The sequence below is a fragment of the Corvus cornix genome, chromosome 10 (assembly GCF_000738735.6).
Source record: "Corvus cornix cornix isolate S_Up_H32 chromosome 10, ASM73873v5, whole genome shotgun sequence".
NCBI lineage: Eukaryota > Metazoa > Chordata > Aves > Passeriformes > Corvidae > Corvus > Corvus cornix.
In genome coordinates, this window is record NC_046340.1 from 3,247,524 (window position 1) to 3,259,933 (window position 12,410).

A 12,410-nucleotide genomic window follows, 5' to 3' on the forward strand; every position below is an offset into this window, starting at 1 on the left:
ACACTGGAAGGCACTATTTGTCTGCTGTTTTGCTGAAACTGAACAGCTAGGTGTTTAAGTTGCTGCTGCTTCAGATTTGTTCAGGTTTCTCCTTTGATTTAGCAGATGGACGCTCAAGTCAGTGCCAAACAATCTGCTGCTAAAAGAAGTCCATTAACAGAATGTGTCTTAGATGAATAATCACGAATGTTTTTTGCAGACTGATGAAGAAAGGAGACAAGGTTTACCTGTTGTGATGCCAGTTTTTGACAGAAATACTTGCAGCATCCCCAAATCCCAATTATCATTCATTGATTACTTCATTATTGATATGTTTGATGCCTGGGATGGTAAGCAAAACTCTGCTGTTTCCTGATGTAAACATTTTGTGAGCATTTGAAACTGCTGTGATACAAAATTTCTTTTTTATGGCTCCTAAATAAAGGGAGAGAAAAGGGAAGATTTCTGTAGTTCAAGCAAGATTAATAACTTCATTATTGCTTATAAGTATTGCTACAAGCAATTCTCATGGCTTCTCTTTAACACACTAGATTCAGACAATCTTTAACTTCTTAAACTTGCTTCTCTGTAAATGGAGAACAGAACACATTCTCTTTGATAGCTCTTTGAGCGTGGTCATTTTGTCCATGTTAATATTGGTTATTCTTCAAGGCAAATTTCTAGTCTGGAAACTGCTTGGGGGAGCAGCTGTTTCCTTCCAAGTGCTGCCTCTGTGGTAAAAGTGGTCAGAAATGTGACTCTCCTGAATGCCAGATCGTGACATGAGACTGAGGTTTGATGGGACAGGATAATTACAATCATAATTAGCTATGTCCCTCCTGTAAAACTGTGTTCCTTTGCTGGGACTTGCAATACCAGTATTAAGTAGATTTACAGAACAGTTCTCAGTGGCCCGAGTGCTATACGAGTTCTGAGAGCTACACAGCCAAAACCCTTTCGAGCATCAGCATGACAGATTTAAGCTTTTCTACTTGACACAGTTGCCCAGACATTTCAAGTGATCCTTAAGCAGACAGAATCTGTGACTGTTTCTGCAAACTCAGAACTCTCTGCCCTTTCTTCCCTAGCATTTGCAGACCTGCCAAATCTGATGGAGCATCTGAATAATAACATTAAATACTGGAAAGGACTAGATGGAAGGAACCTGCGAGTCCTTCGACCACCACCAGAATAGCAGTTAGACCACGGTGTGTCGTTTACTAGCCAGATGCATATTTATTCAAGCTCACTTTTATCCGTGTGAATTCAGATTTGTTTTGGTCTCTTCAGTATTATAGTAAAGCTAGCCCATGCACTTGGGGAACTTTCACATTCAAGAGAACACGAGGTCAGCAGCTGACTTCCACAAAGCACCATGTGTGGACTCGGATGAAATAAGCCCACCAAGTGGAATTACACTGGATTGCTGCAGTACTTGTATTGAAGAGGGTTTATTTGTGAACATACTTCTGCGATATCTTCGTACCAGCATGTGAAGCTGGAAGACCTTGAAGAATCCTCATAGAAAGGACATTCACTAGAAGTTTATCTATTAAGACTCACAGCTTTTATGAGAAAGCTACATGCTTTTTATAAGCACTTAAGACAGTTATGTAGAACAATCAGACATTTGAAATGCAACTGTCTATGAAAGAATTTTTGATCTATGAAAAATAGATGTACTGTATTTTTTCACATCACAGAAGGTGCAATCATTCACTTCTGAGCACTACTGAAAGTGAGTTCTCCTTAAGAAATTTAGTAGCAAATGTAAAAAATAACACAAGAATTTTTGAGGTTGATTGTTAGCATCTATGATTAAAATGTTATGTTTTATTTATTTTGTTAGATGTTCAATATTTTCTATGAATTTATAAATACTTAAAAGCCAAAGCCAACTTTAGATGCATTATAAATTTACATGATTCATACTCATTAATATACATTTAATTGATGTACAGACCTTTTATTTTCATAATGCAAATACAAAATACTATACAATGATACATTTTTATTGCACTGTAAGGGTAGATGTGTATGTTTAAATATTGTCTGATTTATGTTAATTAAAATAAGTTTTATTAAAAAGGTCTCACTTGAGAATAGTAGAATAAACAAGAACTGTATACTGTTTGAGCACCAGAACTGCAGTAGTTCTCCCACAAACCAGTGAGGACAACCTGATCTTCTCTTGGCTACAAAAATAATAATGTGTTGGAACTCTTTGTTTTCTCCCATGACATTTTGTGACTGAATTCCCTGTTAAAGTCTGCCTTATTTTATACAGTATTTCTACAAAGCATTCCACAGCATATATGAAGAGGTGATACTAAGCATCTAATGAATTTCAACATTTTATAGCCAAGGTATCTTCCTCTGCCATAAAAGAAAAAGACCATAAAACCACCAACAAAAACCTTTAACTCAAGAAGTTTGTAAAGGCTGTGTACCCTCACAGTTTGAATGAAACCTTCATAGCAACTACCAGAAAATAATAAAATGTATATTTTAAGAAGTGTCAAGTCCTACCCATTTCATTTGAAATGTATATTCACTTTGTAGTTTGCAGACTAAGAAACACGTGAAATTCTTTTTAAAATAACTAAGATACTTTTTGTCTGGGGAAGGGAGAAGTTGAGGGGTTGAACTGGCACAAGGGGTGGTGAAAGGTGCTGTGTAGCTGGCAAGCCCCTGTGTTTGTGGCCTGCCCTTGGCAAGCCCATCCTTATGTGCCCTTGGACAAGTCTCTTCACAGCTACAAGCAGTGTCAACGCTGTGTTCCACTGAAGGACTCAAGGAGTATCCTGTCAGCCTTCTCAGTCGACAGAAAGGCATCCAAAGGCACTGAGAGAATTACTGACTGTCGTTGCTGCAGAGGCCATTGACTTTAGAGGCATTTTGAACCATTCCTGAAAAAGCAGAAGCTGGGGAGAGGTGGATGATGGAGCAGTTCCGGGACTGCAGCAGTAGCAGCCTTAAAGGAGGTAAGAAAGCAAGAGGTGACCTCTCCAGGAGTTACCTGCTTCTGTGTTTCTCCTTCCTCTCCAAGCCAGTGAGACTGATGAGCTACCACCATTTGTTCCTGTTAGTGTCATGGCCTTCTGCTCTTACCCTGCTTGTGTGCTCTCCTTCCCCACTCAGAATTCATTTATATGCTGTTGGGGCAGGGAATTCCCTTTTGTAATTCCATTTAGTTCATTGTTTTGTGTGTATTGCCTAAGCGAGGGGGCTCAGATCCTGCGAGGGGTGCCCAGACCATGCCACTGTCTCACTGCCAGTAGTAGGACAGAGGCTTCTCTGGTCAGTCTTCCAGAAGTACTACAATCAGTGCTGAAGGAGCAGCTGTATTTCCACTGAAAGCTCAATAAAACAACTATCCTGTTTTCACACGGGACATGCAAGGAGAGGGAAAGTTGGCTGACAGAAAGTTTTCCTGGCAATATTGCATTCAGCTTTGCTACCTGGTATTAATCTCTTTTAATTAATTTAATCTATTAATTAATTCAGTTTGCTGCCTGGTATTAATCTCTTCTGTTTCTTGCAGGCTCCTGTGTCTCCATTAGAGGGAAACTGCATCACACTGTCAGTATCTCCTCAGCTTATCTGCTGCAATGAGGATGGGAGAGGAAGTGTGGGCATGTGGACAGGAGCATGTGGGCCCAGAAACTGTCAGCAGGTAAAAATCATAGAACTGTGGAATCATTTAGGCTGAAAAATACCTTTAAGGTTATGGAGTCCTACTGTTCCTCCAGCACTGCCAAATCCACCACTAAACCATGTCCCCAAGTGCCACATCTACTGATGTTTTAAATCCCTTCAGGGATAGTGACTCCACCACTGTCCTGGCCAACCTATTCTGATGCTTGACAACCTTTCAAATGAAAAAAATTTTCCTAATATTCAATCTAAACTTCCCCTGGTGCAATTTGAGGCAATTTCCCCTTGTCCTGTCACTTGTTTCTTGGGAGGAGAGACTGACTCCCACCAGGCTACAGGGTCCTTTCAGGTAGTTCTAGACAGTGATAAGGTCTCCCCTGAGCCTTCTTTTCTCCAGGCTAAACACCCCCGGCTCCCTCAGCCACTCCTTGCAACACTTGTGCTCCAGACCCTTCCCCAGCTCTGTTGCCCTTCTCTGGACACGCTCCAGCCCCTCAATGTCCTTCCTGTCATGAGAGGCCCAAACTGGCCACAGGATTCAAGGTGTGGCTTCACCAGCGCTGAGTACAGGGTGTTCCTGCCACAGGCCTGGTGCCACTGGCCCTCTTGGCACACGCTGGCTCGCGTTCAGCTGCTGCTGACCAGCACCCCGGGCCCTTTCCCGACGGGCACTTTCCAGCCCTCTGCCCCAGCCTGTGACGCTCTGTGGGGTTGTTGTGACCCAAGGGCAGCACCCGGCCCTTGGCCTTGTTGAACCTCCTACCACCGGCCTCGTCCCACGGATCCAGCCTGCCCAGATCCCTCTGCAGAGCCTTCCTACCCTCCAGCAGAGCAACACTCCCATGCAACTTAGTGTCATCTGCAAACTGAGTTGAGGGTGCACTTGATCCCCTCATCCGGATCCTCAATAAAGATATTAAACAGAACTGGCCAGAAAAAGTATTTCTTCATGAGCATAGTTAATATTCTGGGTTATATTAATAAATGGTAAAAAGCAGTTAATTTAATCTACTATAAAAATGCCTGATGCATCATCATTGAAAAGATGTGATCAATATAATGAATTCCCTGAAATTCACACTACATCTTTATTGCCATTACTTGGACTGTAGAGCTGTGCTAATTAACTCTCTGTATCAGCCAGATTTATGTCCATATTGGTGTGCAATAATTTCACTTAACACTGATTTTCAGCCACTGCAGCTTTGTTCACTCTCCTGTCCATCTAAATTTGCCAAGGACAGATTATAATTAAAATCTGGAACCATGATTCCTGATCTGCACTTAAGATTTCTCCCCACTGAGCTTCTCTCTCCAAGCTCTGAAGCCTTCTGTGCACTGTGAGGCTGTGCCCATTCCCTGGGGGTGATTCCAGGCTGCTGCCCATGCAGCATGAAGGGCCTTGCTATGGAGCAGCAATAGCTCTATCCTGATATTCATTGCTCCAGGATGCAGGATCCCATTGCAAATGCTTCAGCCATTTCAGATCCCCTTCCTTTATTCTCCAAGATTGCACAGCAACATCACATGCCCTGTGCTCTGAACCCTTTCCAGCTTTTTGAGCTGTCACTCAGTGATGGAACTTCCTGGGGACAGAAATGGCTTTACTGATGGTCCTTCACCATGGAAAAGAGAACACAGAGTGTGATTGAATTGTTCCCAATTTCAGTTAGGCTGGCGGTCTTATGCAGTGTCTGCACTTTTCATTTGTTCTTGCTTTAATGCTAATACAAGAGTAAATTCCAGTGTAGACATGATGAAGAAAAGGTCCTTTATGCACCTCCAGGGCTTTAGTCTTAAAGCTCTGTGTTTTAAAACTTCATAAGACTCAACAATTCAGCATTAAATGACAGAATGACTGGATCTATTTTCCATGCTGCATATTCTCTATCAGGTAATACTGCTTCTAAACCTGGATATCACTGTAGATGCTTCCAAGTGAGTCTGAACTATTATGATCTGGTAAAAAAAATGTTGGCTTCTTAGTAAATTGTTCTAGATAAATATCTTGGTCCCTTGTATAAAATTCTGAGTAAAAATTGCTTATTCTGACAAAAGGAGAAACCAGAAAGGTGGTATGCATAGCTACCTTGTCACAGGTCTGAAGATGGCTTTCATACTGCAGTTCACCCAATGGCTATATATAAATTAAAAACCACCTGAAATAGAATTAATGCCTTGTTTTTTGTTGCAGTGCTTTTTGCTGTGGGTATTTCTGCTTGTCTCAGTAGACACATCATTGATAAAACACTTAAGAAAATGTGTCCTGAACATGAAGGAATTGAGCTATGGCAAAGCCATTCCTGCATAAAAGAGAAGAAAGAAAGGATAATAGATATCTACTAATCACTTACTGGGTGCTGAGAAACAGCACAGGGAAACAGTAGTCAGTTGTGCCCTTCAGTGAGACCAGAAGGGTTTGAGTCATGACTCTGCAAGGAGTGCTTTGAAGTGAAGTCTCAGAGCTATTCACAAGCGTCAAAACAAATAATCTCTCTGCTGATGTGTGACATCATGCCTCCGAGGTACAGGGGTCCCAGGGGTGCTGTTAAATGATAGCAGGATGGAGTGCAGTTTGTCCTGACATGATGTTTGGATGCAGAAAACAAGCTTTTAAATTGCTGCCATGTCCCTGTGCAGCCTGTGCTGCGGGTTCAGAACAAAGGGGACATCCAGGTGTTTCAGCTGTTTTTTGTTCTGCTGAAGCTTTGGCTCTGTGGGTAAAGGGCTGTGGCTTAACTCGGCTGAATGCCTTCTCTCGGTGCCTGCTTTGAATGTTACATGGGTAAAGTGTCTCATGTTTTCTTTATTCCCCTTGTTTAAGACTCTCCTCCCACATCTCCCATGCAAACCTCAGTGGACTGAGCTCTGCAAGCCCTGTGACACAATGGCATCATACTGTCCTCTTCAGCAAGCAAGGCAACTGAGTTAGGAAAGGGCAGAGGATGCAGAGCCACTAAGCAAAATAGCTTTGAGGCTTCTAAATATCTTTGAAGTCCTGGACCTTCATGCTGTGCCTGTGGTTTAACAGTAAGTGTTAGGCCAGGAAACAGTCTTCTGGTCTTCTCATGTTCCACTTTCCCCCCTCTCTTCCAGCTTCTCTGCTTCCATTTTTCTTCTTAGCTCATTTGCTAGGAGTCTCTGTCTTAACTTCCACTGGCTGAACATCTCCCTCTAACACTGTAGCACTGGGACTAAACCCTGCCTTTCAAACTGACTCTCGCTGCTTACCATAGCTTTTGCCACTAGAAAATCTTTTTCTTTCTGACTCAAGTTAAAGTGAACCTGGAAAAATACCCTGTAATGGCTGAAAGCCTTACACTGGTATCCACAGGTGGGAGGACAATACAAACACAGTTAACTGAAACAGCTTTGTGAGCACTGCAGTGCTGCTGGGGCAGTGGGAATATGTGTGCAAGGTCTTTGGTACTGTACTCCCACATGCAAAGTGAAGTTCAGGAGCGTTCCCAGGCACCTCTGCCTTTAAGGTTATGTTACCAAGCACAAGCAGCTGGGCACACTTGTTGAAATTTGAATCTGCCTTTTCTTGGTTTGCTTGCTCCCCCCCTCGAGTGGCAAGAGTCATTGCTAGAGCTGAAACTCATCTTAGTTCAGCCCATGGTAATTAACAGAAATTACTTCATCCTTTTGTCACATAGGTAGTGAAATAGCACACCAATGCATACAATTTTCAAGAGGAAGTGAGAAAGGTGATTCCTGTTTCTGAAACAAAAGAAGGAATTTAGCCAGTGTGTAATTATTCAAGTGAGAAGTTGGTCCTGTCTGTATTTAATATTCTAGAGTGGTATTTGATGTAAATCCTTCCCCAGAGTTCATTACATTAGCTTTTAGCTCAACCTGAGCATGCTGAGTGCCAAGTTCAGCATGCAGCATGTTTTATAACCAAGGAGAATGACGTCAACCTGGTGATCCTGCAGCTCCCCAGCTCGGGGGAGGAGGTATGGCTTTGTCTTCAGCCTAAAGATGAAATGCAATATGTTGGGTAAGGTTTTCTTGGTATTTGCAGTGCAAAATGTGTGAGGAATATTGCTTCGTACCTCCAACAAGGACTGTCCCTATTTGCCTAAAAAAAAAAGTTACTTTGCTTGTAATATTATTCTATACAGAAAATGAAATTTTTCCTTTACAGATCCCTAAGCTTTACAAGCAGACCCACAAAACCCTTTCACAGGTGGGTGAAATGAGCTGCAGGGAAGCACAGGGACTTGTGGGCATCTACCCCATGGCAAACCCTGGCCTAGTCCTTGGGGCTGCCTGGCTGCTGCTGAGGGCTCTGGCGGGGATCCTGCTGACTGCCAAAAAATGGGTAGAGAAATGTAGAAAGCAGGTGCTTTCATAAGGGTTTGTCTCTGGTGTTTTTCAGAGATATTGGCCAGAGTTCCTAAGATGGCAGAGCTCCGTCCTCCCACCCCATTGTGTGCCGAGCTTGGTGAGACTCCCGGGAGAGCCGAATGCCATCAGCGGGGGCACACGGAGTGCCAGCGCTGTCCCCACGCCGGGTGGTGCCGGCTGTGCCAGGCTCTGCTTACCGTAAGTAAGGCAGAGTGCAAGGATCCAGCGGGAATGTGAGCGCTCAGGACCAGGCAAGACGCCCAGCCACCCCTCCAGGACTGGGAACGGCGTGCTTAACATCAGACACGGCTTCTGGGGCTAGTGAGGGAGAAAGACTCCAACTGCTTGAGTACCAGGACATTGTGCGAGCAGAGTGAAGTACTCCTCACCTGACAACCAAGCCCAAAAAGCAAGCAGCCTCTCCCAGCCCCTCAAAATCCATGCTGGCAGACTCAGTGCCAATGTGCTGTCTCTGTTACGACAGATCTCTGGCAAGCCAAGGTCAGAAAGCACAAAGTTTTAGCTGCTCTATCACGCCAGGAACAAAAAAACCCAAAAAACACCAACCAACCAACCAATCAAAAACCACACAGAAACCCCAACAGCAAAAAAAAAACCCCAAACCTAAAGCCTTGTTTTAAAATAAGCTGTTTTAAATAAACAAGTTCTTTGAACCACAGCAGAGTACATACCTAACAATGTTTGTTAAGTAAATATCAGTGACATATTTAAGTCTGGCTCAGTAGGTATTAGCAAAGTGATATTTGTGTTGCTTTTGTTGTAACAAGAGTCAATCATGTTTGTAGAAGGTGGTCTGAAAAAAGGGACTTTGAATTTGGGGTTTTATTTCTTCCATCTGCCTACTAGTAGCCACACTTTGGGACTTACAAGTAAAAGTCCTTCCCAGAGCATTGATTTTGGTGAACTTACACTTAGTTCTGGCTTAGTTCTGTTCATAATCTGCCTTATGAGTGTTACTTCTTACCCATGGATCCACTTATATGATTTTGTCTTTCTGAAGGAAATCTGTCCTAAGTCTGGTTGCAAATATATGGTCACGTTATTATAGCGTGTACCTGAAATGCCACAGTGCTGTGGCTGAGCAAAGTTCAGACCTACTTCTGCCTCTTCTGATCAGATGCACCCTACGCTTAGATTTTCTTCTTGTGCTGCAAGCAGAGAGAGCCAGAGACCCCCACACAGGCCTGCTCTCACTGCTTTGCCATGAGATACTTGCCATGTGCAAAACTCTACAGAGGGACTGAGACAACACCATATGGCCCAAAAGCCAGTGGCTGCTTTTCCATTTGCAGCAAAACAAAACAAACCCCCCCCCCCCAGAATATCAGTTTCTAATTTAAACAGCTGTTTATATAGGTGTTTGTATTTTTGTCTGTCTATCCTTTGACCTTTTGATTTAACTCTTTTAAGAGCCAGATATGAACTCTAAGGTTAGTGCACAGAGGAATGCAAAGCAAAAGAACAGGCTGTAACGATGATGCTGAATTTGAAATTCTCCACCAGAAACAAAGGCTGCTTTTTCTGTTGGACAGACTGTGAGGAAGTTGGACTGATTCCTAAGTGTCCTTTCCTGTATGTCAGTATGAGCCATCTCTTTGGGCATGCTCAGAAATTTTGGGCTTAATAAATCCTCACTCGAAACTACATGCTTCCATTTATGGGAAGCAAAATGTTTATTTCATCAAGCATTTTATTACCCAGACCATGAAATACATCTGACTCTCGCTGCACAGGCACAAAACATAGTTCTACTACAGCAGCCTGGCTGCTGCTTTCACATCAGCACAGGGACACAAGGCAGGAGGTGTTGGTGTGGCCTCAGGCATCACCTGATGATGCACTTTCCATTGCCAGAGATGGAATGTAAAGGAATTTTGTTTATAGATTGAGAGAAAACTTGAGTGTATACAACTGGCTGCAAAATGCCTCCAAGCAAAGGGAGGTCACACGCTACTTTTGGCCCAGCCCAGCCTGGATGCAGGCGCCCGTGCAGGTGGATTTGGGAGCTGTGGAACACCCATCTCAGGGATGAGAAATAGCAGCTTCGTCTGGCCCCAGCCCTGCTGGTGGACACCCAGGAGCTGCTGAGAGCTGGTGGCTCTCCCTCAGCCTGGCCAGGGCTGTGCAGCAGCGGGTGTTATTCTCGTGCTTCAGTCTGCAGGATCAAACACATATTTTGGGAAGGAATGGAGATGGGCAAGCGCAGCAGGTGCTGCACAGGATGGTGGCTGCTGGAGCCAACAGGTCAGCTGTGTGTGGATGGATCCATCGCTGGAGAAGCCGCTCCATGGCCCAGCCGAGGGCAGGTGGGGCTCAAGTGGGTGCCAAGCGTGGTGAGCCCGGCTCGGTCAGTAATGTCTCGGGAAAAGGCTGCGTTAGTGAGGCCGGGGCTGCGGGGATAGAGCTCCCACCCCCGGGGTAGCTCGAGCGGTCTCTCCCCGTCCGAGGCACTATCCCGGCCCAGGCAGTGGGAGGGAAGGAAGGAAGGAAGGCAGGAAGGCAGGCGGGCAGGCAGCGCCCGCCCTCTCCCCGCCCTCTGTCAGGGCGCACCGGCCCCGCCCGCGGCTCGGGAAATGGCGGCGCCACGAGGTGAGGCGGGCGGATCTCGGGGCGGGGGGACCCGGCCCCGCTCCTCTCGGGCGGATCTCGGGGCGGGGGGACCCGGCCCCGCTCCTCTCGGGCGGGCTGAGGTGCCGGGGGCGGCCGGCCGGCAGCGGGAGAGCGGCGGAGCTCGGGCACGGCCTCGCTCGCTCGCACACGGAAGGGCCCCGTCGCCGTGCGGCCGGAGGCCCGGCCTGCCCGCGGCTGTGCCCGTGACCCGCGTGTCCCTTGCAGGAGATGCCGCTGTGATGCAAGTCCCACATGGGAGCCCCGCGGCCGTCGCCGGGCCGGGGCCCGTGAAGAGGCGCTCCCGTGAAGAGGCGCTCCCGCCCGCAGCCCCGTGCCCGGGGCCCAGGTGAGCGCTGCCCGCCGGGCCCGCTGCCGCCCGGGAGGCGCTGCCCCTGGGATTGGTTTCGTGAGGTAGCCCGAGACCCGCTACTGCAGCCTTTCTAGGGCTGCTTAGGCCACAGCTTCGCGTCTGGAGAAACACGCTTTTATTTAGCTCCAGCTGTGGGATGAGCACCCTTTTGGCAGAGGGTGCAGCCCTTACAGCCGTTTTATGAAGCAGTTTAGGTCTCAGTATCGCTTCCATCAGAGCAAGTAAAGCTTAAAAAATAAGCCTGTTTGGAAAATGTTTAAGTAAGGGGGGCTAGGACAGCTGAGTCCCAGTATATATTGGCAGCTGAGCACACCACCATAAACGCGATGGAGAGAAAATTCAGCGAAAAGGCAGTGTTGTGTCTTGGACTGGCCCAGGACTGCAGTAGAGTCTGAACAGGAAGCGAAGCCTCCCCTTTGCATGGTCCCTGGCTGCTTCGCTGTGTGCTGCTAATGAGCGATACTGGTTACTGTCGGGAAACAGGTGGACAGTAAAAAGATTCAACTGAGTGTGAAGACGGGAATAGGGAATTGCCTTCTTGGCTGAGTGGTTAGGCTCTGCAGTCTACTTTAGGAGAGCTCAGTCTGTTCTGAGACTTTTCAGGAGTTTCTTGCGGAGATTGATCTGGAGGACTAAGAAAGTGGAGCCAGTGGCATTATATTGACTCCACTGATACTATCCTCCTAAATTAAATGGTGGAAGAACAAGGCCTGCCTGTGAGATAAAGTCAGGACCTACTTGATCTACCAACAATGTTTTAATGGCCGTGAGAGGGAGTGAATTCAAAGTCATGTATTTCTGTAGTAAAAGGTTGGGTGTGTTTGATTTGAATCTACGTTTAACTGTATTTCAGGGCTGTTTGTTGTTTCTTGCGTTTGTGCTTTTGATTTGTGTCTCACCTGTGTGGTTTTGCTCACAGGCCCTTGGGTCCCTTTGTTCCCGGCTGCAGCACTGGGTGAGGAGGGACACTGGACGTGCCTACTATGACGGTAACTGGTTTGAAAACTGTTTTTAGCCACAGAAACCTGTGTGAGACCAGTGTTGCCTTCTGAAAGGGCTTCATGTGATGCCCACCAGTGGCAGCAAGGTGTATTTGAAATCACAGGGAATTGGAAAAAGGGATCCTTCTCTGGCCCACCCTGAAGAGGTTTGGGCAGCCCTGGCAAAGTCCCCAGTTCGTTCCTGGGGGAGGCATGGTTGGGGGCGTCCTGTCCTTTGGCAGTTCCTGATACTGCAAGTTGTGCAGGGATGCCTGGATCACTGCTGCACATGAAGACTGCCTGTGGGCTTCAGCTGGGCAAAACTGAGCTTTAGGCATGAGCTTCTGTCCTTTGCAGAGGATAGATTTTGCTGTGTGCCAGTAAATGCACATAAGGAAAAGGAACAGGAAAACGATGACCCAATAGGTGCCAGGAAAAAT

The 12,410-nt window shown here is 46.1% G+C and overlaps 1 protein-coding gene and 1 non-coding gene across 6 annotated transcripts in view; both read left to right on the forward strand.

Annotated features, from left to right (window-relative positions):
• The window catches only part of PDE8A (phosphodiesterase 8A), a 153,362-nt gene that overhangs the window by 139,212 nt on the left and 1,740 nt on the right, over window positions 1-12,410 (forward strand). For 4 of the 5 annotated variants that reach the window (XM_039557607.1, XM_039557608.1, XM_039557609.1 and 1 more), the window contains exons 21-26: window positions 200-329; window positions 1,068-2,963; window positions 3,524-3,655; window positions 8,021-10,316; window positions 10,846-10,966; window positions 11,910-11,979. In XM_039557607.1, the coding sequence (XP_039413541.1) occupies window positions 200-329; window positions 1,068-1,174 (237 nt within the window). In that variant the 3' untranslated portion in view covers window positions 1,175-2,963; window positions 3,524-3,655; window positions 8,021-10,316; window positions 10,846-10,966; window positions 11,910-11,979. Of the gene's footprint in view, window positions 1-199; window positions 330-1,067; window positions 2,964-3,523; window positions 3,656-7,786; window positions 7,829-8,020; window positions 10,317-10,845; window positions 10,967-11,909; window positions 11,980-12,410 lie in introns of all 5 variants that reach the window. The other variant, XM_039557606.1, reaches the window with a different exon arrangement.
• LOC120410567 lies at window positions 11,615-11,745 on the forward strand. Its single transcript, XR_005602839.1, has one exon.